The sequence below is a fragment of the Rhinolophus sinicus genome, chromosome 9 (assembly GCF_057876585.1).
Source record: "Rhinolophus sinicus isolate RSI-liver-muscle chromosome 9, RSI-T2T, whole genome shotgun sequence".
Taxonomy (NCBI): domain Eukaryota; kingdom Metazoa; phylum Chordata; class Mammalia; order Chiroptera; family Rhinolophidae; genus Rhinolophus; species Rhinolophus sinicus.
Genome location: NC_142509.1, coordinates 35,790,588 through 35,812,929, shown reverse-complemented (window position 1 = coordinate 35,812,929; position 22,342 = coordinate 35,790,588). Strand labels below are relative to the sequence as shown.

At 40.7% G+C, this 22,342-nt stretch overlaps 1 protein-coding gene across 14 annotated transcripts in view; it reads left to right on the top strand.

Annotated features, from left to right (window-relative positions):
• CLIP1 (CAP-Gly domain containing linker protein 1) overlaps positions 1 to 21,884 on the top strand; it is a 101,034-nt gene extending 79,150 nt beyond the window's left edge. For 8 of the 14 annotated variants that reach the window (XM_074321587.2, XM_074321588.2, XM_074321591.2 and 5 more), the window contains 7 exons: positions 11,456 to 11,508; positions 14,450 to 14,470; positions 17,184 to 17,301; positions 17,381 to 17,531; positions 18,146 to 18,195; positions 19,773 to 19,897; positions 20,225 to 21,884. In XM_074321587.2, the coding sequence (XP_074177688.2) occupies positions 11,456 to 11,508; positions 14,450 to 14,470; positions 17,184 to 17,301; positions 17,381 to 17,531; positions 18,146 to 18,195; positions 19,773 to 19,897; positions 20,225 to 20,450 (744 nt within the window). In that variant the 3' untranslated portion in view covers positions 20,451 to 21,884. Of the gene's footprint in view, positions 1 to 11,455; positions 11,509 to 14,157; positions 14,230 to 14,449; positions 14,471 to 17,183; positions 17,302 to 17,380; positions 17,532 to 18,145; positions 18,196 to 19,772; positions 19,898 to 20,224 lie in introns of those variants that run through there. The other 6 variants (XM_074321590.2, XM_074321586.2, XM_074321596.2 and 3 more) reach the window with 2 other exon arrangements.
• Positions 21,885 to 22,342: the final 458 nt, after the last annotated feature.

Here is a 22,342-nt window from a genome sequence, read left to right as displayed (position 1 = left end):
GAGAGCTATTCTCTCTCTCATTAATCTTGACAGTAATTCTAGGAGGTGGCACTGTCATCATCCCTGTTTGTAAAAGAGGAAACAAGAACACAAAGGAGAGTAATTTGTTCAACCTCCTACAGCTAATAGTATCAAGAGATGTTTGTCATCTGGTTTGGGCCAGGAAAAGAGTCAGAGTGGGTTGACTTAAATAGGGTCACTGCCCTCTCCTTTGATCAGTATGTGAGAAATTGGAGTTCATGAAAAATCAAAGCCCTTTGACCCGATGAGCCCCACCCCGAGCCCCGGCACAGACTAGAGCATCTGAAACACTGGCTAGCTCTAAGACTGGGGTGTCGGCAAGGACTCCCCACAGGAAGGATCTCTGCTCAGCGCCAAGTCTGTTCCCATCTTTTTTTTATCTTTTTGTTGCACTTCTGTGGTAGAGGGCATGGATTCCAGAAATGGGAGGAACACGCAGAGATCATCCTCTCGTCTTATGTTGTGACCTTTGCCGGACTGTTGATGACATTTTTGTTCTGTCACCCAGAACCAGAAAGGACTCAGAAGGAAGCATCACGAGGCCTGGGCAGGGGTTTTCAGGGCTCCTCTCCGTCCTCCAGCTCTTTCTCGTTTGCATCTTGGGATTTGAATTGCCTTCCTTTTGAAAAGGTTCTGTGACAGAAAATCTGAAACTCAGTGACTTTGAAGGGTGTTAGAAAACAGCGCCTGCAAGGAACAACTAAGAAAATAACTCCTCTTTGAAGAGTGAGGTTGTTATGCCCTTTGCAGTTTTCTGTGTTTTACTCAGGAGAGGAAGACAAATGGGTTTGAACTAAAGCAGAATAGGCTTCGATGCTAGAGATCATTAACAGCGATATTAATTACCAGGAAAGATTACAGATAATTCTTCCCTTGACACGTATGTGTATATATATATATATATATATACTTTCAAAAAAGTAGAGAGAAGCACCCATTTAAAATACCGTAGAAACCACCGTAGTCTCAAGAAGACTGATTAATTCATCGCTTCCCTTGCTCTTCTTATATCATCTCCAGGATTCTAGAGCACTGCTTACTTGGGTGAAATTACTAATTTTCACTTTACTTTCCATAGCTGAGCCAAACTATTGATCAGCTATGTTCAGAAATATACTACAGAGTCAGTGTTGGGCAGAAACCCTATTTTTTAAAAAAAAAGAAAGACTTTTAATTGTAGTACTATAGAAATATTTATTCTAAAAATTAATACAGTGAATGCTAGATTGACGTGGGCTAGATGGGTACCAACCTAGGACCTGAGTTCTCCCCTGCCTCCCTGTTTCGTAGCACCTTAATTCATTGAGCGTTTTGTGAGCTGATTGCTATGCCTGGTTTCACAGAATCATCACAACATACCTTTGAGGTAGTAAGGTTGCTTTGTAGACATGGAAGCTTAGGGTCACAAGTGCAGTAACTTGTGAAGGACACACAGCTGGGCTGTGGAGGAGCTGGATCTGAACTCATGTCTGACCAACTCGGAAGCCTGTTCCCCAGCTCTTCCCCAGTACTGAGAATAAAAATTATTTCTGCTTACTGCATAATTACTGTTAACATAAGAAAGTACCTGTGAGCTGGTCTGGGGTAGGTGGGCTCAAATCGTGCTATAAAATGCATTTTCATTTCTACTGGTATGTTTCTTTTGCCTCAAATATTTATTTTGCTTAGAAAACCCAAGACATCCCAGAATCTGTTCTGCATCTTAAGACTCTCACTGAGATTATTGGCCAAAGATTTTTACTTCCTGAGGCAGTTCCTTCATGACAAGGGCTGTTTCATTTCCTGTCTGTCATTTGGAAGTGAGGTTATTTGTTGAAATAAATGAATCCCTGCCCCCCTCTGACAGTGGTTTTGTAGAACATTCTCTCTTTGTATCCCCTTAAAAAGGTGATGTAGGAAATTCTGAAGTTAAGACTGGTTGCTGGAAGGCAGAGAATGATGACAGTTTCCGGTTTATCTTAGAAATCATCATTAACTTGACTGAGAAGGGTGCATCCTGGCCCACTGTGAAGAAGTAGTTTAACTATTGAAAGGCTCACCTGTTGGTTTCTGGTCCTCTGGAATGGAGCTGGCAAAGCCAGAAACGGAGCCCACGGGAGTGCACTCTGTTGTCTGCTCTCCCTATCGCATTCTCCTTTCCAACGAAAACTGTTTAAGTTGCCTTTCCCAGGTGGGGTCTTTCATTTTATGGGGGGAGGGGAGCGACAACCAGGGTCAGTTAGGATTGTGAGGGGCAGAGGGCTTGATTTATCTGGCATCGACAGTAATAGAAATCTTTACAAAATGTCACGTGGAGTGCCTCGTCTTTTAAGAGAATAGATTGGATTGAACCGTATGAAATTGCTGCTCTTCCACAATTTCATATGGTTCAGCTGAATAGTTAACATAATTTATTGTATTTTGATGACTGTCATGAAGATTGTTTTTGTAACTGCTATTGATTATTCACTCTCACATTGTTTCCTGCCTGATGGCCTGACTTGTTTAATGCTGCTTTACATTGCTTGTGTGTGTGTGTGAAAATATACACAACACAACATTTACTGTTTTAACCATTTTATAGTGTACGATTCAGTGGCATTTAGTATGTTCACGGTGTTGTGCAAACATCAGCTCAGTCTAGTTCCAGAACACCTGCGTCACCGCAAAAGGAGACCCATTCCTTCCTCTTCTCGGCCCCTGGCAACCACTGATCTATGTTTTATCTCTGGATTTGACTATTCTGGACATTTCATATAAATGGGATCATATAACCTGTGTCCATCTGTGTCTGGCTTTTCTCACTCAGCGTCAAGTTTTCAAGGTTCATTCATGTTATAGCGAGCATCAGTGCTTCATTCCTCTTCAGGGCTGAATAGTGTTTTACTGAATGGATAGACCACGTTTGTTTATCCGTTTGTTCCAGGTGTTTCTCCGTTCACACTGTCACCTGTCCCTCCTGCTGTCTCCATTCCTGCCTATAGCCACGACCACTCACTGACCGTTGGGTCTTTTGTGGGTTGAAAAATCCTTCTCATTTCCCTGAAAGCAGTTCTGAATCTTGCCACACTGTTCACACTCAAAACCCCAACTTGTCCATATCTTTCCTTCCAAACTTGTAAAAAGAGTATTGTGTTTTCTGCCTCTGTTGTTTCCTTCCCATTTCCTTCTCAACCCTCTGCAGTCTGCTTTCTGCCACCACCAGCACACCACCGAAGTGACTTGTGCTTGGGTCCCCACTTATGTCATGAAGGCACAGATGCGTGGCTTCCTTCTTTCTCCAGGAGCCTGGGGCACCACCACCCGCATCCCTGACTTGCCTCTCGTGACTTCTTCCACACTGCTGGCTCTGTTTCTCTGCCTCTCCTGCCACACCAGGCCACTTCCATTCGCGTGCCTGCTCTCACATCTCTTCTCCCTTCCCTATTTGGTGAACTTTTCCTCATTGGTCGAGGCCCACCCTCAGTATCATCACCTCTCACTCTTAGCTGCTTCCTTCTTTGTGTTCATGTAGCAGTCACCACTGTTCTCTGTAACACTTAGAGCATGTATTGTGGTTGTTTCTTACGCTTCGCACACAGGCTATGATATAGTAGGAATCATAGAGATTATATGGAGGTAGGTAGGAATGAGTGAGTGAGTGAGTGAATGAATGAATGAAGTAAGTATCCAGTTTTCAGCTAGGGCCTCAGGTCCTGTTTTACAGTGTAAGGTACAGAGACTTGTGACTGCTCTTTCAACTTCCTTACATGATTCTGGTTACTTCCACTTTATAGTTTTGTTACAGAGAGTTGTGGTTCCCCAAAGCCTGATCACGAAATGAGTGGGGCATTTGCTGTGCGTGGATGGTAGAAGCATACCGTGTGCGTTGAGGTGGGGTCACATAGTTTCAAGATGAATGGAAACCATACAGAGCATTATTTCTTTTCATAGAGAATACTAGGATACTAAAGATAATCAAACTGACGTGAATTCTTCTATTTAGGTAGTCATCTTCGGTAGTCACTTTTGAAATGTCTGATTTATCATTCCCAAACCTCACATGTATTCCCCTTTGTGAGGACTGCAAATACACTCAGCTGTCACTATGGGAACAGTGCTGGTTTTCCCCCTGGTTATTTGCAAAATGAGGTTACAGTTTGCCTGTGGAAACTGGACAGGGATTAGATGACTCAATAACTGTATTTCATCAACAGTTTTTCCTGACAGGGGTTATAGCAGATGTAGTATACAAAAAACTGGGGTTATCATCTAAATTGATCCATGAATAATTACCTGCCTTTTAAATAAGCCTGAATTCCCAGACATGAATATTTAGAAAGCGAATGCTATTTTTAGCTTGTCATGTTTTATTTTGGAAAAAATGGTGATCATCAGCCATCATAATTTTAATCTGGGCTCAAGGGACTTCTGGGCAAGTAGGGCTGAGTGAAGCTGAATCACAGAATCACTCTCCACCAATCCCTAATGAAATGAGCACATGGTTTTGATTATTAAAAAATGTCTCCAGGAAAATCCAGCAAAGCCTATCAACTTCATGCTGTAAATGTTGAAATTGACAATCAAGAAAAGAAACAGAATTGTGGTTTGACTGTCAGACATTGTGTTCACAGTGGTAAGAGAAAGGAAAACAAATAGCAAAATCCTTAGAATGTTTACTCTACTTCTCCCCATTCTCATGCCCAGTCCAGTGTGGAGAAAATTAGCCTGGGGAAAAACTCAAGGAAAAATCTTGAGGCTAAAAGCCCTCTGCTACCACCTCAGGATTCTGCCAGAGGCAGGAAAAACTGCTAGTTGTCGTTTTCCAGTCTAGCCTTAAGTAAATGGGAGTGGGTGGGCTTTTTTCTCAAATGATAATAAGTCCACAGGTAGGCAGTCCCAGGTGGATCCAGCCTCTCAATAATGTCTTCAAGGAACCTGGCTTTTCTTTCTGTTCTTCTTCTGTCCTTGGCATTGGCTTTCATTCTCTCCCTTCCCATGGCTCTTGTACCTCCTGGCACTGCGGACCTTCCCAGGAGAAAGCGGGGGGAGGGAAAGGCAGAGGGCTTCCCCCTCACAGGGCTTTGTCTTTTAATTTGGAGAGGAAGGTTCAGATCTCTGTAACAGTGTCCCAGGTAGGCAGTCCTCCAGCCATAACTGAGACTGCCGTTCCTGTCTCTAGGGAGGGAAGGTAACAAAGAACGTGAGAGTAGCTGGTAATATCTGCCTGTGGCTAAAGCCTGGGGACACGCTCCGGCAGGGATAGGATCGCCTCTGTTCAGATGCAGTGAATGAGATACAGGAAAGCACTTTCCCCATCCTCGTCCAGGGCCCTGTGGCTACAGAAATGTGCAGACCACAGTACCCAGCCTTTCAGCTGGAGCTTGGGGGTGAAGATTCAAGGTCTCAGATAAAGCAGGAAGGGTATCAGGAAAAATTCATTTACGCTACACGTGAGCAAATTGAAGGTGTAGGTAGAGCTACCCATAGTAAGATGAACAACTGAATACATATTGTGTCAAAAGAGGAAAAAAGGAAAAGAAAGGAACATAGGCATCCAAAGAGAGATGAGGATTTCAGGCTATGAGAAAATACGATGCAAAGTAAAATGCTGCTTTATGTTATATATAAACTTAAATGATTTAAATAAAGCAGCTGTTCAGAGAGGAGAATGATAAAATGACACAAATTGAACAGAGAGAGTTAAGGAAACAAATTGAAGACCAAAACCACACTGTATCAGAACTAGGAAAGAAAGGAACCTTATGAATGTTTCTAAAATATAAAGGAAAGGCGTGAGCTAATCATAATAAATAAAGAGGAAAACAGTCAAAGATAAACAATTAATAGAAAGGTAATAACTTTGGAGGACAAAGATAATCCAAATGAATATAATTAGCATCCTTGAAGTAGAGAACTCAACAAATGCAATAGAAGAAAGTATTAGGAGATAGAAGGAAATTTCCCTCAAGTGAAGGAAGAACTGAATCTGTAAACGGAAAGGACACAGTGGGTTTTATGGAGACCCAGGAAGGGAACCCCGGTGAGGGGAGATTGGTCCGAAGTAAATGACACCAAAAAATACCCTGATGATTATTGATCTTCAAGGAGATGCTCAGGCAGAAAAAGCAGATTCCTTATAAAAAGGTTAAAAACCAACCCACTGCAGCTACATTCAATGTCAGAAAACTGTGGTACACTCTTTCCAAAGTTCTGAAGAACAGAAAACATGAAGAGCATCATACCAGGTAATTATTACTCAGGTAAGAAGGTAGGCAGAGGTTCTCAAACATGAAAGAACTTAGAAGCTGTAGCATCCTGAGTCCTTCTAGAAAGGACTTGATAAAATCTGGCCAATCAGAATACAGGGCTTATCTAAAGAGAAACTGGTAAAAGGACTGGGGTGAGAATTAAATCCAAGTAGATAAGACAGCTAAGCTAACAGTTTAGGGCATTACAGATACAGAGTAGAATTGTTTTTAACTTTTTATTTGGAGATTACTTCAAACTTTAGAAGTTGGAAAAATAGAACACAGAGCACTCATATACGAGTACCCTACGGACTTGTTTTTACCTAACTGTAGGGCAGTCGTCGCATTCAGGGACTTTAACACTGCTATCTCACGTACAGACCATATTCCTGTTTAGACAGTTGTCCCGGTAACATCCTTTATAGCTTTTATTCCCCTTTAATCCGGATCCAATCCAGGGTTGTCATGTCTCTTCAGTCTTCTTTAATCGGGAACGTTTCCTCTGCCTTTCTCTGTCTTTTATGACTTGACTTTTTGAAAAAACCAGGCCAGTTATGTTGTATAAAATCTTCATTTTGGGTTTGTTGTGTGTTTCATGACGATGGCATTCAGATTATGCATTTTTAGCAGGAAGACTGTATAAATCAACTGTATCCCGCCAGGAGGCATGTGTTGTGGCTTGATGTTAATTTTGATCATTTAGTAAGTTTAATACATTTGCAAGGTGGAAAGAAAAGGGAAAAAATATAATACGACTAAAATTTGAGGTGGTAGGGTTGAAAGACAGTGGTTGGAGTGTGCAAATTTCCTCATCTTTTATATCACAGTAGTGTGGACATTGTCTAAAATTAAAATTAATTTATACCTAAGAAAATCATGTTTTCTTAGGTATCTCATGCTTTTTTAAAAAAAATTTGGGGCCAGCCTGGTGGCTCAGGTTGGAGCGCTGTGTTCCTAACGCCGAGGTCGCCGGTTCGATTCCCACATGGGCCAGTGAGCTGCGCCCTCTACAGCTAAGACTGTGAACAACGGCTCTCCCTGGAGCTGGGCTGCCATGAGCGGCCGGTCTTCGGTGTGAGCTGCTGCGGGCTGCTGAGTGCTGCTGCCAGGAGGGGCCGGCGGCCAGCGTGAGTGACCAGCAGCCGGCGAGAGCTGCGGTGAGCTGCTGTGGGCCGACCTGTGACCGATTGCCTCAGCCCGGTGGGGCGCAAGGCTCATAGTACCAGCGTGGGCCAGGGAGCTGCTTCCTACACAGCTAGACTGAGAAAGGGAGGCCAAAGAAGGGGGAAATACATATATATATATTTTATATATATATATGTATTACTTGAAAATTTTACACAATGACTGTAACATATAAACCTAGCGGGCTCATAGAATCGAATATATCTTTGTGGTAAAGAACATTTTTCTGCCCACAACCAATTTCTTTTGTTTACTTCAATTTTTATTTCTCCTGTTAAATTTAAGTAAAGTTAAATTTGCTTTCTTTCCCCCCTAGCTGTCCTTCTTGCTATATGTACATGGAGATGCCTGGCATGCCATTCAGCTAATGGTAGCCATGGTAGAATTATTCTAACATGCAATTCCATTCAGTTATTCCATTTATGTAGAATTATTCCTCATTGGTAAATCAGGGGCATGTTTTCCTTTTTGTTCTCTCTATTGCTAAGTTTTCTGACAAATGAGCATTATCATTTTAACAGAAATAATAAAGTAATTTTTCTTTTAAAAAATGACAGTTTTATCTACAAGTTAGAAATTGCTGAAGCCCAAAACTGATTTGCTTGGGTTCTTCAGGAATCTTCCTTCCACCCAGTTCAGCATTTTCAAGCATCCCTTTAAGGAATTGGGCCAAGGGATATGTTTAGTTGCGGAAGGTCTTTTTCATCTTACATCTTCTCTGTCTGCATATCTTAAGTTTCTTGTTTGAGACATCCCTCCACACTTCGCCACAGTCCTCTCAGCCCCTCTAGCTTCTGCAGAGATTTGTGCACAGACATCTCCCAGCGCTGAGGTGCCGTCCCGTCTGTAAGTGACTGACTGCCAGTGTCTACGCCAGAGGGTGGGTCTCTCCAGTTGGCTTCTGCCTGGTGAGGATGTCTGCAGCTGGGCGCAGGATGCACTTGAACTGGCCTGAAGTTGCTAGCAGTCTGTGGGAACAGGAGCTGCTGTCCTGTCAGCACCCAGCAGTAAAAATTAAAGACTAAGGGGACGTGCGTAAGAGCTGCTTCCCATGTGTTGGCCTCACTCCCCCTCCCCCAGAGTCATGCCATCAGCAACATTCTTGATAAAGGACAGTGATAACTTTGTGTCTGGTACTTGAGGATGTAAATATACTCATCTGTATTTACTTACATAGTTCATACACATATGCACGTAAACGCAAACCAGCCTCCAAGGCCTGCTGCCTTCCCGTGCCTCTTCTATGAACTTGTGCTGGTAGCTTAATGCACCCCGTTGCACGTCAGGTTCCCTGGGAAGCAGGCAGACAGACTGAGTGTTTCGTGTGCATGATGTTTACTAAGATGAGCGCTTGAGACGGCCCTTGTGGAAAAGAGGGCAAGGAGGCAGGACTGGGCAGAGCCGTGACGTGACACAGGCCCAATGATGGCCTTGACTGACCAACCCCACAGGGAGCTCTGGAGCTGGAGAGGCCCCTCAGATGTGTCCCAAACTGGATGAGCTAGCCCGTCTCTTTATAATCCCACATCAGTCATCAGAGGTGGTTCATCCTGGGAAGGGGCGTGACTCTGGCCTGAGGTGGTGCCACAGCAGTGACCCCTGAAGGGGCTGCCGAGCACACTCTCAGAAGCTGGCAGCAGAGGGGCCTGGCATGAAAGCTGGGTCTAGGCAACACTCCTCTGAAAGGTCTTGTCCACACAAATGACTAAAATTACTAACTCCTCCTCTTCCTTTTTTCCCCATTACCTTCTCCACTAACAGCAGAAATCTGTTTGTCTGTGTGGGAGGCCAGACTAGAAAGCCAGACACAGGGAATGTGTTCTGTGCTGTCAAGGTAGAGCTGCTATTTTGGACCCAGAACACTTGCCTAGAGAAGAGACTGAAATAGCCCACATGGAAACCACTTCCCTGGGGCGGTCGGGGAGAAAAGCCTCGGCTCCACCCTGGCTTGATGAGGCTGAGGCTAGTTCAGCCCAGAGAGTTGACTGTGTGAGAACTGGCTTTTTTTTTTTCTTCAATTTTATTGGGGAATATTGGGGAACAGTGTGTTTCTCCAGGGCCCATCAGCTCCAAGTAGTTGTCCTTCAGACTAGTTGTGGAGGGTGCAGCTCAGCTCCAAGTCCAGTCCCCATTTTCAATCTTTAGTTGCATGGGGCGCAGCCCACCATCCCATGTCGGAATCGAACCGGCAACGTGTTGTTCAGAGCTCGTGCTCTAACCAACTGAGCCATCCAGCCGCCCAGAACTGGCTTCTGAGTGCCACTACTCTCTCACCCATTGGGAGCACCAGCTTACTGACGACCAGATGCATTTGTTCACTCAGCATGTAGTTACTGAGTGCCTACTATGTGCCTGCCGGTGTTCCAGAACGGGAGGAGACAGCAGTGAGCAAAACAAAAATGAAAATTGCTACTTCCCTTGGAAGATTTTTATTCAAGTGGTTTTACTGAACCTACAAAAACAGGAGTTGCGTAGGTGATGACTTTGAACTTCAACGCTTCCTTTATTTCACACAGACTAGTCTTTTTCTTAGCTTAAATGATAAATTAAAAGCAAATTACCCACCATGTTTATTACAAAATAGTTTGGTGGATAGATAAGCTCTTTGAGGTTTCTTGGCCCGTGTTCCCTAAACTGATTATTTATACACTACCTTCACTGTAATATTATTTTCTTAATATTTTTCTTTATTCAACCTTTTATTATGAAAAATTTTAAGCACACAGAAGCAGAGTGAGCAATAAAATGAATTCCCATGTATTCAACTCCAAAAGCCATCAACTATTGTTATCGTGGGTCGGATCTTGGACCAGAAGAGAAAAAACATTGTTTTCTGTAAAAAATCAGTAGGAGTATCCCAAAGTTATGTTCCATGGAAATGTAGGCACAGTGTCTCCTCCAGGGAAGAGGGAGAATCTCTGCATATTGTTTTTTTGCAGCGTTGAATGATTTTTCAGATGTTTATTAATAATTTTATTTTCTCTGTTATGAATTATCGGCCATGTCCTTTATCCATTTATATATCTTCATTGAAGGCATTTCCCAGTCTTACATTTGTTTATTGAACTTCTTCATTTTCATTTTTTAATTGAAAAATTTAAAATAGCCTCTTTGTTTAAAAAATAAATGTAAGCTATATAAAGAGCATAAAGGAAAAATAGACTGGGAAAGCAGAGTCTACAGTGAAAAAAACTATATTAACCTCAATAGACATAATAAATGTAATTTAATATTCAAAACATACATGTCTGTGTATATGTGAGAACTTTCTAGGTATGAAGACCTTATAGCAAAGCATGTACATAATAGGTACATAAACAGAAATACCTTAAATTCTGGGCTATTGGAAACCATTACTATACGTAGACTTTGGTGTTATCTTTTAAAAAAAAACTCCACGTAAGAGCCTTTTCACCCCTTTGTTTAATTAGCAGTGTGAGTTGTAATTGGTAGAGCAGACTGGAGCTAGAGGTGAGGCTTTTCTCAGAAGATTAACTGAATCTTTTGTTTTTTACCCTTCAGAAAATAATAATAATAGAATTTTAGAACTAAAGGGCCACTGGAAATTCTTTTGTCACTTCCACATTTTATAGGTGAGAAACAAATGCCTGGAATATTGTAGGCATAAAATGAGACCCATATAGAATCAATGACCTGTTCCTAGCTGTCCTTGAGTTAGTGACACTTGACCTCTGTTGTTTCAGTAAAGGAACCCGAATGTTAATAGTGAAGCTTTCACTCACTGGTTAACAAACATCTGTTGAATGTCTAAGGTACAGCACGTACTGTTCAGGTGTTATTTGATATTTTTGCCTCAAGCCCATGAGGAAGAGGAGTCGCTCAGATCCTAAGTGATTTGTAAACTAATAACTGTACATCCTGTGATCCAGTGACCGCTCACTCTTTTTTCACTCACTGCTTGTGAGGGAAGCCAATTGCTTTAGCTGTCTTGGAGCCTGGGAATGTGATCTGTGGCATGGGAAATATAGGCCTGTGGGCTTTCTCTGAACTGAACTTTTGTGTGTGTGCTTTTTTTCCAGGTAGAAGAGGAGAGATCTGTGCTCAACAATCAGTTGTTAGAAATGAAAAAGAGGTAAGTTTTCTTTCTGTGTTTACTGTTGGCATGTGTGTGAGTATGTGTGTTTAGTAAGGAAAATGTTAGAACGTGAGGTATACAGTGACTTGTAGAAACATGCGACCTTCTTAGAGTCACAAAATTGCATCATGATAGCTCATCATAATGGACAAATTATGCAAATTCATTTGCAAAAGTTTCAGTGTTAATCACTAAAACAAAGACTAGTTGAATTTTTAAGCCACGTTCAGGTGCATTTATTCAGAAGTGTTCTAAAATCAGATTGTCTCATATTATACTGCTGTTCCTTCCTAGTTTCAGTAACTAAAAAGTATTATAATTTTGCATGGAGTAATAGATCTGTATATAAATATTGATTTCAATTACATAAAAATTTCAATTTTTCAATAGCAATAATGGCTAACACCATTTAAAATGTTTCTGTTTATTTTCTAAAAAAACCAAAACTGTTATTTATTATTCTTTCATGATAAACAAATGATACTCAGATGGAAGCCTTCCAGTACTTTTGAGTAAGGATTGAGGGGCCCACAGAAACAATCATTTAGAAGCTTGATGCTTATACATCCTGACTGTCGGCTCTTTTAAAATGTGCTGTTTATATCTAGAGAAATTTTTTAAAATAATGATAAAACAGAAAACCAAAGAATTCTCCATGCTCTTGCAAAGTATTCTATTCTTACTTGTCAGGGCAGAGGCACTTCCCTTGCTGGACCCCTGACAACGTGTTTTACGCTGGCAGTGTCTCCTCCTGCCTACAAGGCAGTTACTTAGGAATCGGAGGCTTTATTTAGCCCACAAAGATATTTGGGTTCCATAGCTACATTCTAAAGGACATTGGCTCGGGGGTGCCTTTCCTCCTTTCTTTCTTTAATTAAAAAATACTCAGATTCATTTTTCTTTAAAGTTTCACACCAGAATGCATGTGTGTTTCAGCACTGCCTTACCCCTGGTCCAGCCAGGTGTTCTTCCAATGACTGTGCATGAGCTGTGGTGACTGGTCTGCCGTGCCTTAGCCTCGCTCCTGCATACGGGCACAGCTCTGCCCATGTCGGCCTCCAGATGTTTATTTTTACACAAATGAGGCTTTGTTTCTTTAAAAAGAACGTCATGTATGCAGTCATCAAGGATACGTGAGAAAATGAATAGGGCTATTCCTGTGGCATTCTGGCAAGGAACATATAAAAATGGGCTGATGTAAATACTGGCATAAATTAACCTCAAAACAACCCAGTGAAATAAACACGAGGCTTGCATTTAAAAAGGAAACTAGAGCCCAAGAAGTTAAACAACTTGGCCAAGAAGTCAGATGCAGGCGTAAGATGCAGGTCTGCAGATTTTTATGCTGGTTCTCTTCTCACTATATTTACTTATTTATTACTTTTTGACTATTTTTTAAAGAAAGATACTGTGGCTTGTTAGTCCTTACCATGTGACTTTAAATAAATCACATGCCTTTCAAAATGTGATTAGACGTGTGACTTTTTTCACGGCTTAAAAAGATGGAACAGATTTGGGTACTTGTCCATTCCTCTCTTCTTATTTTGCCATCTCTGCCCTCGTTTTAGGTGCTGGATATGTGTAGGAGACTGTCTCTTGAAAACTATTCTTTTTTATCACTAAATGCAGATAAATATAATGTTTTCTGGGAGTGAAAAAATTTTAAATCTAATTTCTCATATTTAGAACTCTTTTTTTCTTTTTGTCTTTAATTAAATTGTTAATTAACCCTCATAGAAAGTTCTATTTCAGAAATCTAAATGAAGTATATATTTTAGCTAATAATTTGGGCCCTTAAAATGCCTTCTAAAAGTCAGTTTGGTAAAAGATTCATATGTAGGTCCATGTGTGTAATAGTTAAGTAAATTTAGCATAGAGTACTAAAAAGAATTTGATTTAATTTAAAAGTCTAGAAAGTACTTAAATCACAAAGATATTTGACATGTAGTTGTTTAAGCAAGAACTGAGATCTTAGTCGACAGTTTAATTAGACGTGGTAACTGAACATAGTCAAGACAGCATCATTCAAATGGTCATTATATTGAAGTGCAGAGCTTATTCCTAACTGCAGGATGATACTGTGTAGCATTAGATTAGTAACAGGCTCCTGTATTTGCTAAAGTAGCCAAACACTGAATTGCAAGCAATGTGTAGTAAAGGTTTTTCTCTTAGCTTAAAAATGTAATCATTTCTTTGGAAAACTGGTCTCCGAGTTAGGCTGACCTCCTTCAAAACAGGTTCCAAGATGTCTAATGATGAAGTAGAGCCGACCTTGAATTCCTCTAAGTGACACAAGTGGGGTGGTGTGTCCCTCTGACAGCGAAAGCCTGCAGCAGATCGGGAAGCTTGCTTGGCTTCCCTCCTCCTCTAGGCTTTTTCATGTCAAAGAAGGGACTTCAGAGCCAAAAGCTTAGATGTGGACTTTTTGGAGTCAGAATGAATTCTGTCAGGGCTGAACACTGGTTGACGATACCGCCTACAAATTCGGAAGAGGTCACGTGCTCCTCCAGCTCATTAAGCTCACTGTGGGTTGCTGACTGTCTGACTGTCTCCGAGCTTGTGCTATTACCAATGCTCATCTCACCCCTCTCTTTTCCCTTCCTACTCTTGCTTCCTTTGCTATATCTGTGTGTCTTTCATGGTAAGACTAAAGAAAGTCTATCCACGTTATAATAAATAAATTTCATATATTTTTAGTAAACCAAATTGTTGTATATATTTTTTGGCTGCCTTTGTCCCTCTGTGTCTTGCTTTTGTTTTGTAAAATATTCTCAGCAGTAGACACACACACACACACACACACACACACACACACACACACCTCTTTTTGTACCTACATACAGCAAAGAACTTCAGTGCAAATGTAGTTCTCCTTACTGTATTTGCATTTCTATTCATGTTTCTAATATTTGGTTCTTGTTATCTTGCATTTTTAAAGCTTGCCCAGTAACACTTTAAGGTATTTCCTTCATTACTAGAATTTATCTCTTATGTAAGTAGTAAGGAAAGAATCTGGGTAATATGTTCCCTTGGGGGAAAGATTTCTGGCCCCTTTAGCCCTTCTTTCATGTTAGGTTTATCTTCCTTTCTTCATATTTTTAGTAACACCAAGGCGTTCTAGCCAGAGTGGCTTACAAGTAACACGGGCCCGCCTGTCAGTACAATTTGTGAGTCAGATGTCAGTGGTATCGGCATAGATGGTTTAACTTAGCCCCTCTTGGTTTGCACAGTGGGACTAGGATTTAGAAATAGCCTCAGAAGCCAGCAGTGAAGCTTGGTCTGTCACAAAGATGAGCTGCCAAAGTCTGTTTGTCCTGTCATTTGGTATATATCACAAGTGAGATCCCTGTCTTAACCACGCATCTTCTGATAACTTACACAAGAAACATTCTGCTTGCTGTCTTAAAAAGCAGCCTCACTTAGAGGCGGTGTGTATGGGACGATAAACAGACAAAGCTACCTTCTGCCCGCTGATGGTCCCTAACACAAAGAATCTGTGGCATCTTGGCTAACTCAGAGTCCTGATTGTGGAAGAATCTAAATCTGTTGAATAACCCCCAAATCCTGGTGTTTTTCAGTAAAAATATTTAAAGTAACATCATTCAAATTTGAGTTGGATTTATAACAAGTGAAGCTCTTGAAATACTTTTTACGATAAACTACCAAATAAATTTAATAGAAACCTAAGGAGCCCGGGGTTTATTGAATCTTTGGATAACATCAGATATTTACTTTCCAGGTGGAAGAAGTGCCTATACATTCCTTCCATTATAATCTTTGCTTTGTTTTAACCTACACAAGATCCTATTTCTATACAAGGTATTATTTACTTAGTAATTTAATATCACCTATGCCCACCCCCTTTTCAGTGTACAAAATAATGCTTGGGTATTGATCAAGAACTTTCTATAAGTCTCAGATTCTTTTCTTATTACTTATCATTCTGGAGTGTAAGTGTAAGCCACACAAGGAGATAAATACAACACTTATATTTTTATCTTTGTGTAGAGTTTCAATTGACCATAAATCATGAGAATTCTGTAATTCGTGTGCCGGATATCTTGGGTCTCACTAACCAGACATAACATTCTTCCATTTCTAACCTGGGCCTCCGTTCCCGATCCTTCCAGTCAGTGCTAAAAAGGACCAAACCATTCCATGCTTCCACACTCACCCAGTTACTTCTAATAGAACCAGGCGTAATTTGGCTTGTTGTTTCAGTTACGAATTCTCACTGATGATTAGCTTCATTAATGTCATAGGTTGTATGGCCTGAGGGCTAGCTAGGAAATTTTTCTGCAGTTTTGTTTTCCCCAAAATATTTTTATGATACGGGGTCTTTTTATCTTGTTTCACACTGTATGTATTTTAAAAAAAAACTTTTTTTATCTTAAAATCTTAGATTTACAGGAGATTTGCAAACGCAACTCAGTTCCCACATACCTTTCCCCAAGCATGCCCCTAATATAAGCATCTTCCATTCCCTGGTATGTTTATCAAAACATAGAAAGTGACATTGGTACAGTACTTCTAGCTAGACTCTCAACTTTATTCAGATTTCCCCCGTTTTTCCATCGATGTCCTTTTTCTCTTCCGGGATCCAATGTAGGAAACCACATTGCATTCAGTTGTCACATCTCCTTAGTCTCCTCCAATCTGTGACAGTTCCTCAGGCTTTTCTTGTCTTTGATGACCATGGCACTTTGGAATGCATGTAATTTTTACAACAAAAATTTAAATACATACATAAACCCGTAGTAGCCTGGCCCGTGGGGTTGTATCTGTTGTGTCTTGCCCTCCCTGTCTTCCCTTCACCTTTCCCTTTCTTTTCCCACTCCCTTGACTCCAAGGTAAATGTTTCCCTCTCATGAAAGGCCTGGTCCCCTCCCTCTGCTGAGAACCAAATGCTGAGTCAGGCTGAGAACAAAAACCCAGTGCCTCGGACCTTCTCTCTTCCAGACGCCCCCCACCCCCCAGCCTCTTTCATGCTATACCTGAAAATCCATTTTAACATTTCTGTTCTAGCCATTATGTAATTACCTTTAATTTCTATTAGCAACTTAATGTCCTCTTCAGATTCCATGGATGAAAAGTAACAATCCTTCAGTTTGAATAGTAGTAATGATCTTTGCTACTGTTTTGGCCCATAAGATCTCAAAAACACATTCTTCGAACTTGCTGAAAGTTACTGAAATTAGTGAGAACCAATCGATACTTCCAGCATAAAACCGCTCTGCATGACATCTGTATAATCGCTTTGCATGTGTGTATTTTAATTGTCATTGCTTGGTAATAATTTATTCAAGAAATAGCGGAATTCAACTGGGGTTGGATTTTTAAAAGAATTCTTTGGGTGGGGGTGCAACCGTCTGGTTTTGTTTTTTAATTCCTCGTCTTCCAAAGTTATTAACTTGTTTCTTTAAATTCAAATGGATTCAATGATATGCAGATTCTGGCATGTCTATGCATAGTAAACTTTTTCTCCCCTCACAGTAAGTAAAATTTCAAGTAAAATTTTGCAAGCATAATAGCCTTAACCCCCTATAAATCTTCCCTGTGGTACTTGTTTTCTTTCCATTCACGAAAGTTAATTGCGTGTTTGTTCTAGGACAGTTGTACACTGACCAGTCTCTTGGTTGATTTCTGGAATTTTTAACTCTTTGGTCTTTTAGAGAATCCAAGTTAATAAAAGACACAGATGAAGAAAAAGCTTCCTTGCAGAAATCCATCAGTATTACTAGTGCCTTACTCACAGAAAAGGATGCAGAGCTGGAGAAACTGAGAAATGAGGTAGAGTACCTTCTAAGGTGAACCTTCATGCCGCCTCTGTGTTCAAACCTCAAGCCTAAGCTCAGCCGCTGTGTTGCAGGTCACGGTGCTCAGGGGAGAGAACGCCTCTGCCAAGTCCTTGCATTCGGTTGTTCAGTCTCTAGAGTCTGATAAGGCGAAGCTTGAGCTCAAGGTAAAGAACTTGGAGCTTCAACTCAAAGAAAACAAGAGGCAGCTCAGCAGCTCCTCAGGTAAACTGACAGCCGTGACGCTTCCTTTCGACCCCGCTGCTTCCTGCAGGGAGCCATTTCCAGTGGAGATGCCCTCAGAGGGCAGCAACCTGCTGCCCCTGACGTGGCCCTTCTGCCCTGGGCTCGCCCACCGTTTGGTCAGATGAGGGCTCTTTACGACCCAGGTCCCGTGCAGAGGGGCGTGCCTGCTGTCCCCACTTCTGGCCCTTCCCATGGTCTGGAGTATTGGCAGAAACATCAGATGGGAGATGCCAGCTGCCGTCCCAGTAGCGAGTGTGGGTTCTGAAAGTGCGTTGTAGTGAGGGAGAACAGAGATGGCCCTTGCGAGAGAATGGCTGGCTGCGTCAGTTCAGGTGGATTTGAGGGGCGTTCTTACCCAGCTGTGGGCCAGCCTGAGAGCACACCTGAAGGGGCAGGGCCAGCACCTGCAGAGGTCCCTTGGGGGTGCAGACGTGGGACGGGAGGTCGTGACTGTGTTCTCAAAGAGCGGCACCTGGAAATGCCACAGAAAAGGAGGTTCTAACGCTGGCCCTTTCATTGCAACATCAAGGAAAACAGGCGACAAGATTTTTTTAAATACCCCTCCACTTTTTCTTTTCTTTTTTTACTCTAAGGTAATACTGATACTCAGGCAGAAGAGGACGAAAGAGCTCAGGAGAATCAGGTAATACTCCTTCCTTTTGCTTTGCTTATTTGCTATTTTTAAAAATCATTTACTCTTTTGAATAGATGATACACTCATGTGGTCTAAACATTAAGCAATATTAATATATACAGCAAAAAGAATCTCCCTTCAAACACCAGCTCTCTTCTGCTCAGTTCCCAACTCCCCAAATAGGTAGTCACTGTTATTAGTGTCTTTTTCAGTCTTTTCAGGTTTTTAAAAATGTACATACAAGCCAAGACAAATGCTGTCTTTTTCCCTTTTTTACATAAATGGTGGCATATTACATAAACTGGTCTGCGCTTACCTTTTTATAGCTGTATAGTATTCCATTATATGGCCATACCCTGATGTAATCAGTTCTCTATTGGTTGACATGACATTTGGGGTGTTTCTCATTTTTTTAGGTGTATTGTAAACAATGTTGTAATGAATTATCTTGGACATCTACCGTTTTATAGATATACTAGTATTTCTTTATAAATTCCTAGAAGTAGAATTGCTCTGTCAAAAAGTTCCTTGCTTGGCCGGCCCGGTGGCTCAGGCAGTTAGAGCTCCATGCTCCTAACTCCGAAGGCTGCCAGTTCGATTCCCACATGGGCCAGGGGGCTCTCAACCACAAGGTTGCCAGTTCAATTCGAGTCCCGCAAGGGATGGTGGGCTGCGCCCCCTGCAACTAGCAACGGCAACTGGATCTGGAGCTGAGCTGCGCCCTCCACAAGTAAGACTGAAAGGACAACAGCTTGACTTGGAAAAAAGTCCTGAAAGTACACACTGTTCCCCAATAAAAAGTCCTGTTCCCCTTCACCCCCCAAAAAAAAAACAAAAAAAAAACATTTCTTGTTAAAAAAAAAAGAAGTTCCTTGCTCATCTTTACCTTAAAAAGATGGGGTTCTTGAAAACTTAACTAAAAGCCAAAATTAACAAAATAGCCTTAGTTTTTAAAATGGGATTATATGGAAAAAAAGGATTATATGGAGGCAAAGTATTCTATATTTGGAAATATAAGAGCATGTAGACAACAAACATCCATCTTCAATTTTAGTAGTATATTTTGGATATATTTACCCTGTTCAGAAATCATAGGTACAAAAACCATCTTTCTTTTTTAATACGAGAAAAGCTCAGGGGGTTGTGATTTGTTTCAGTTATCTGACATCTCCTTTGAAAGGCATGAAAGGATTCAATAAACATACTAACTTGCCCTGGTTAGCATTGTCTGCTTACTTTGTGTGGCTAATAAACATCAACTTAATTAATATTTTCTCTTTTCCCTTTGCTTTCTGCTTCCGTTTGTTTCATCTGCTGCTGCCAACACTTTTCTTCTAATCAGCAAATGGTTTGTTTTATGTTTCCTAATTTGAGAGCCTGGTGTGTGTGTGTGTGTGTGTGTGTGTGTGTGTGTGTGTGTGTAAAACATAAAACATGGGTTCAGTGACAGCCATTGGTGGCCCCCCTGTGACGCCAGCACACTCTGCAGCCGTAGCATGAGAGTATGTATCTGTGACTTCTTGATATTCCAGTGTACACGTTTTAGACATTTGACACATCTGTTTCTTTTTTCCGGAACAAACCAGATTGATTTCCTAAATTCAGTAATAGTGGACCTTCAAAGGAAGAATCAAGACCTCAAGCTGAAGGTGGAGATGATGTCTGAAGCAGCCCTTAACGGGAATGGTGATGACCTAAACAATTACGACAGGTATTTCATGTTAAGCAATGGGGACTGGAGCCTGAGGTCCAGCTCAATAAAGTGTGTTTTTCAAGTGAAGTTCTCCAGTGCATTGGAGAAGCAGTTGCTTTGTAGTTACTTGGCCACAACTGAATTTCCATAAATCTGGCAAGAGAGTGAGTGATACACTACAAATGGTTTGATGTGAAAATTCAAAATGTCGATTGTAGTCGTTACACTGGGGGCTGCAAGACTTGACCATAATTCTTGCTTATTTTTGTTCTTTACGAGTGATATTGTCTCTTGAACTTCTTCTGCTAGAGATGAGTTTCTGATTATGCACGTTAACATTTGCAGTGATGACCAAGGGAAACAGTCCAAGAAGAAACCTCGTCTCTTCTGTGACATATGTGACTGTTTTGATCTCCACGACACAGAGGATTGCCCGACGCAGGCACAGATGTCTGAGGAGCCCCCGCATTCCACACACCACGGCAGTCGGAGCGAGGAGCGCCCGTACTGTGAAATCTGTGAGATGTTTGGGCACTGGGCCACCAACTGCAATGACGACGAGACCTTCTGATGAAGCCACAGATCAGGACCTGCCGGGGCTTCGTCAGCCACACGAGCCTTAGGCAGCTGAACACGGGCATCATGCGTGCGGACCTCAGAACACACGTTAGTTTTGACTCCCATCAACAAATCCAAGAAAATATTTTGATCTTCAACAAATTGCCCTTTAATCTCCCCTTATAAGTTAGGATAATAAATACTTAGTAGGTGCGTGTTCACCTCTAATATTGTCTTCTTGATTTTTGAAAGTTTTAACAAGACATTGCACCAGATGCCATTACGTTTATGGTCCCTAGGGAAACCTCAGAGTAGAATCCCTCCCCTTACAATACTTTATTTAAGTAACTTTAAATTATGCCGTTACTTTTCATATTTGCACTAAAATATTTCCAGGCTGCATTTGTATATTTAGATGTTTTGGTTAAGCTTTGACACTGGAATGAGTTGAAAAAATGTGCCATTTTGCATTTTCATCTACTCATTTAAAGTATTTTATTCTAAATCAAAGAAATCTCTGAGCTCTTTGCACTACCTGACGTCAGTAGTGCCTTTATTTCAGGCTTGATAACACTTAGGTGTGATTATAAAATGATGAAACAGGTAAAGGGAGGGGCAAGCCCCCAAACTGCTGTGGGGACATTTTATAATCTATATGCTGCACCCACGTACTCGACTGTGGTGTTTTGTTTATTGGTTTTGCATAATTTCAGCTTCTATATATTATATGTATATATTTTTAAAAAATCTATATTTTGGGAAAAAGCATACACAATAATGTCTTTCTTTTCAGATTTTTACCTTTATGAAAATGAAAACACTTAAAATATTCATCAGGACATAATGGGATAGACCAGAAATAGCATCACACAGCTCTGCAACTGTTTTTTTCTTTTTGTTTTCATTTTGTTTATCAGATATAAATGGGAGAATTTTCTCCAAAAGTTTTTCCCTTCTCCAGCAGATATCCCCAGCAGTCATTTAATTAATAAGACACTATAAAACACCTAAATTAACCATTCTACAATCTTTACTAGCATTTTTTACTGTGTTTTTAGATGAATGTACGATGAGAAATTCAACATTAATAATTTTGGATTTTCTTATCACAAAACAAACGAAGGACCTCAACCACCAGAAGTTTATCAACCAGTTTGAATCTATTTATCTTGATTTTAATGTCTTTTAGAATATGTAAAAAGTAATAAATGTATCTTCCATGCAACTTGTATAATAAGAACTATAATTGTATATATGCCTTTGATGTATTTTCCCCTCAAGATTATCAACTATGTGTTGGACAAGTGAAAAACAAATCTGTGATCAGTTGAAATTTTTGGTTATAAACATAATAGGAATTGTTTCACAAACTATGTAAAGCAGTATTAAAATTTGAGCAAATGAGTGTTCTGTATCTACTTTAATAAATGGTTATTCTTTTTTGGCATTGGTAGTAACTGATATTATTCTCAGTTTATTTGTCATAATGGTTTTCCTTCAAATGAACAAGCACTGTAGATCCAAATAGCAATTTGTACCGCAATCTGTTGATAAACAGCTTTAAGAAACTGGTGTAGCGTTCTTATCTCGAAGCATTCTATGACCCATTTAATAAAATAAATACCTAAGGTTGTTATCCATCGCTGTGTCACACCATATTACCTGACAAAAACGCAAGTGGCACCATATAATGCCAACTATCTATTAAGCCATGACATTTTAGAAGGAAACTCCAAAAGTTGTTTGAATACAGAGGGTGCCAAAAAAATGTATACACATTTTAAGAAAGAAGAACTATTAAAATTGTATAAATATATACCAATAACAAAAGATGAATACAAGTCACGTTTGACTTCAATAACAAGAGGTGCTCAAAGTGTTTCCCATCAGCGTCCAGACACTTCT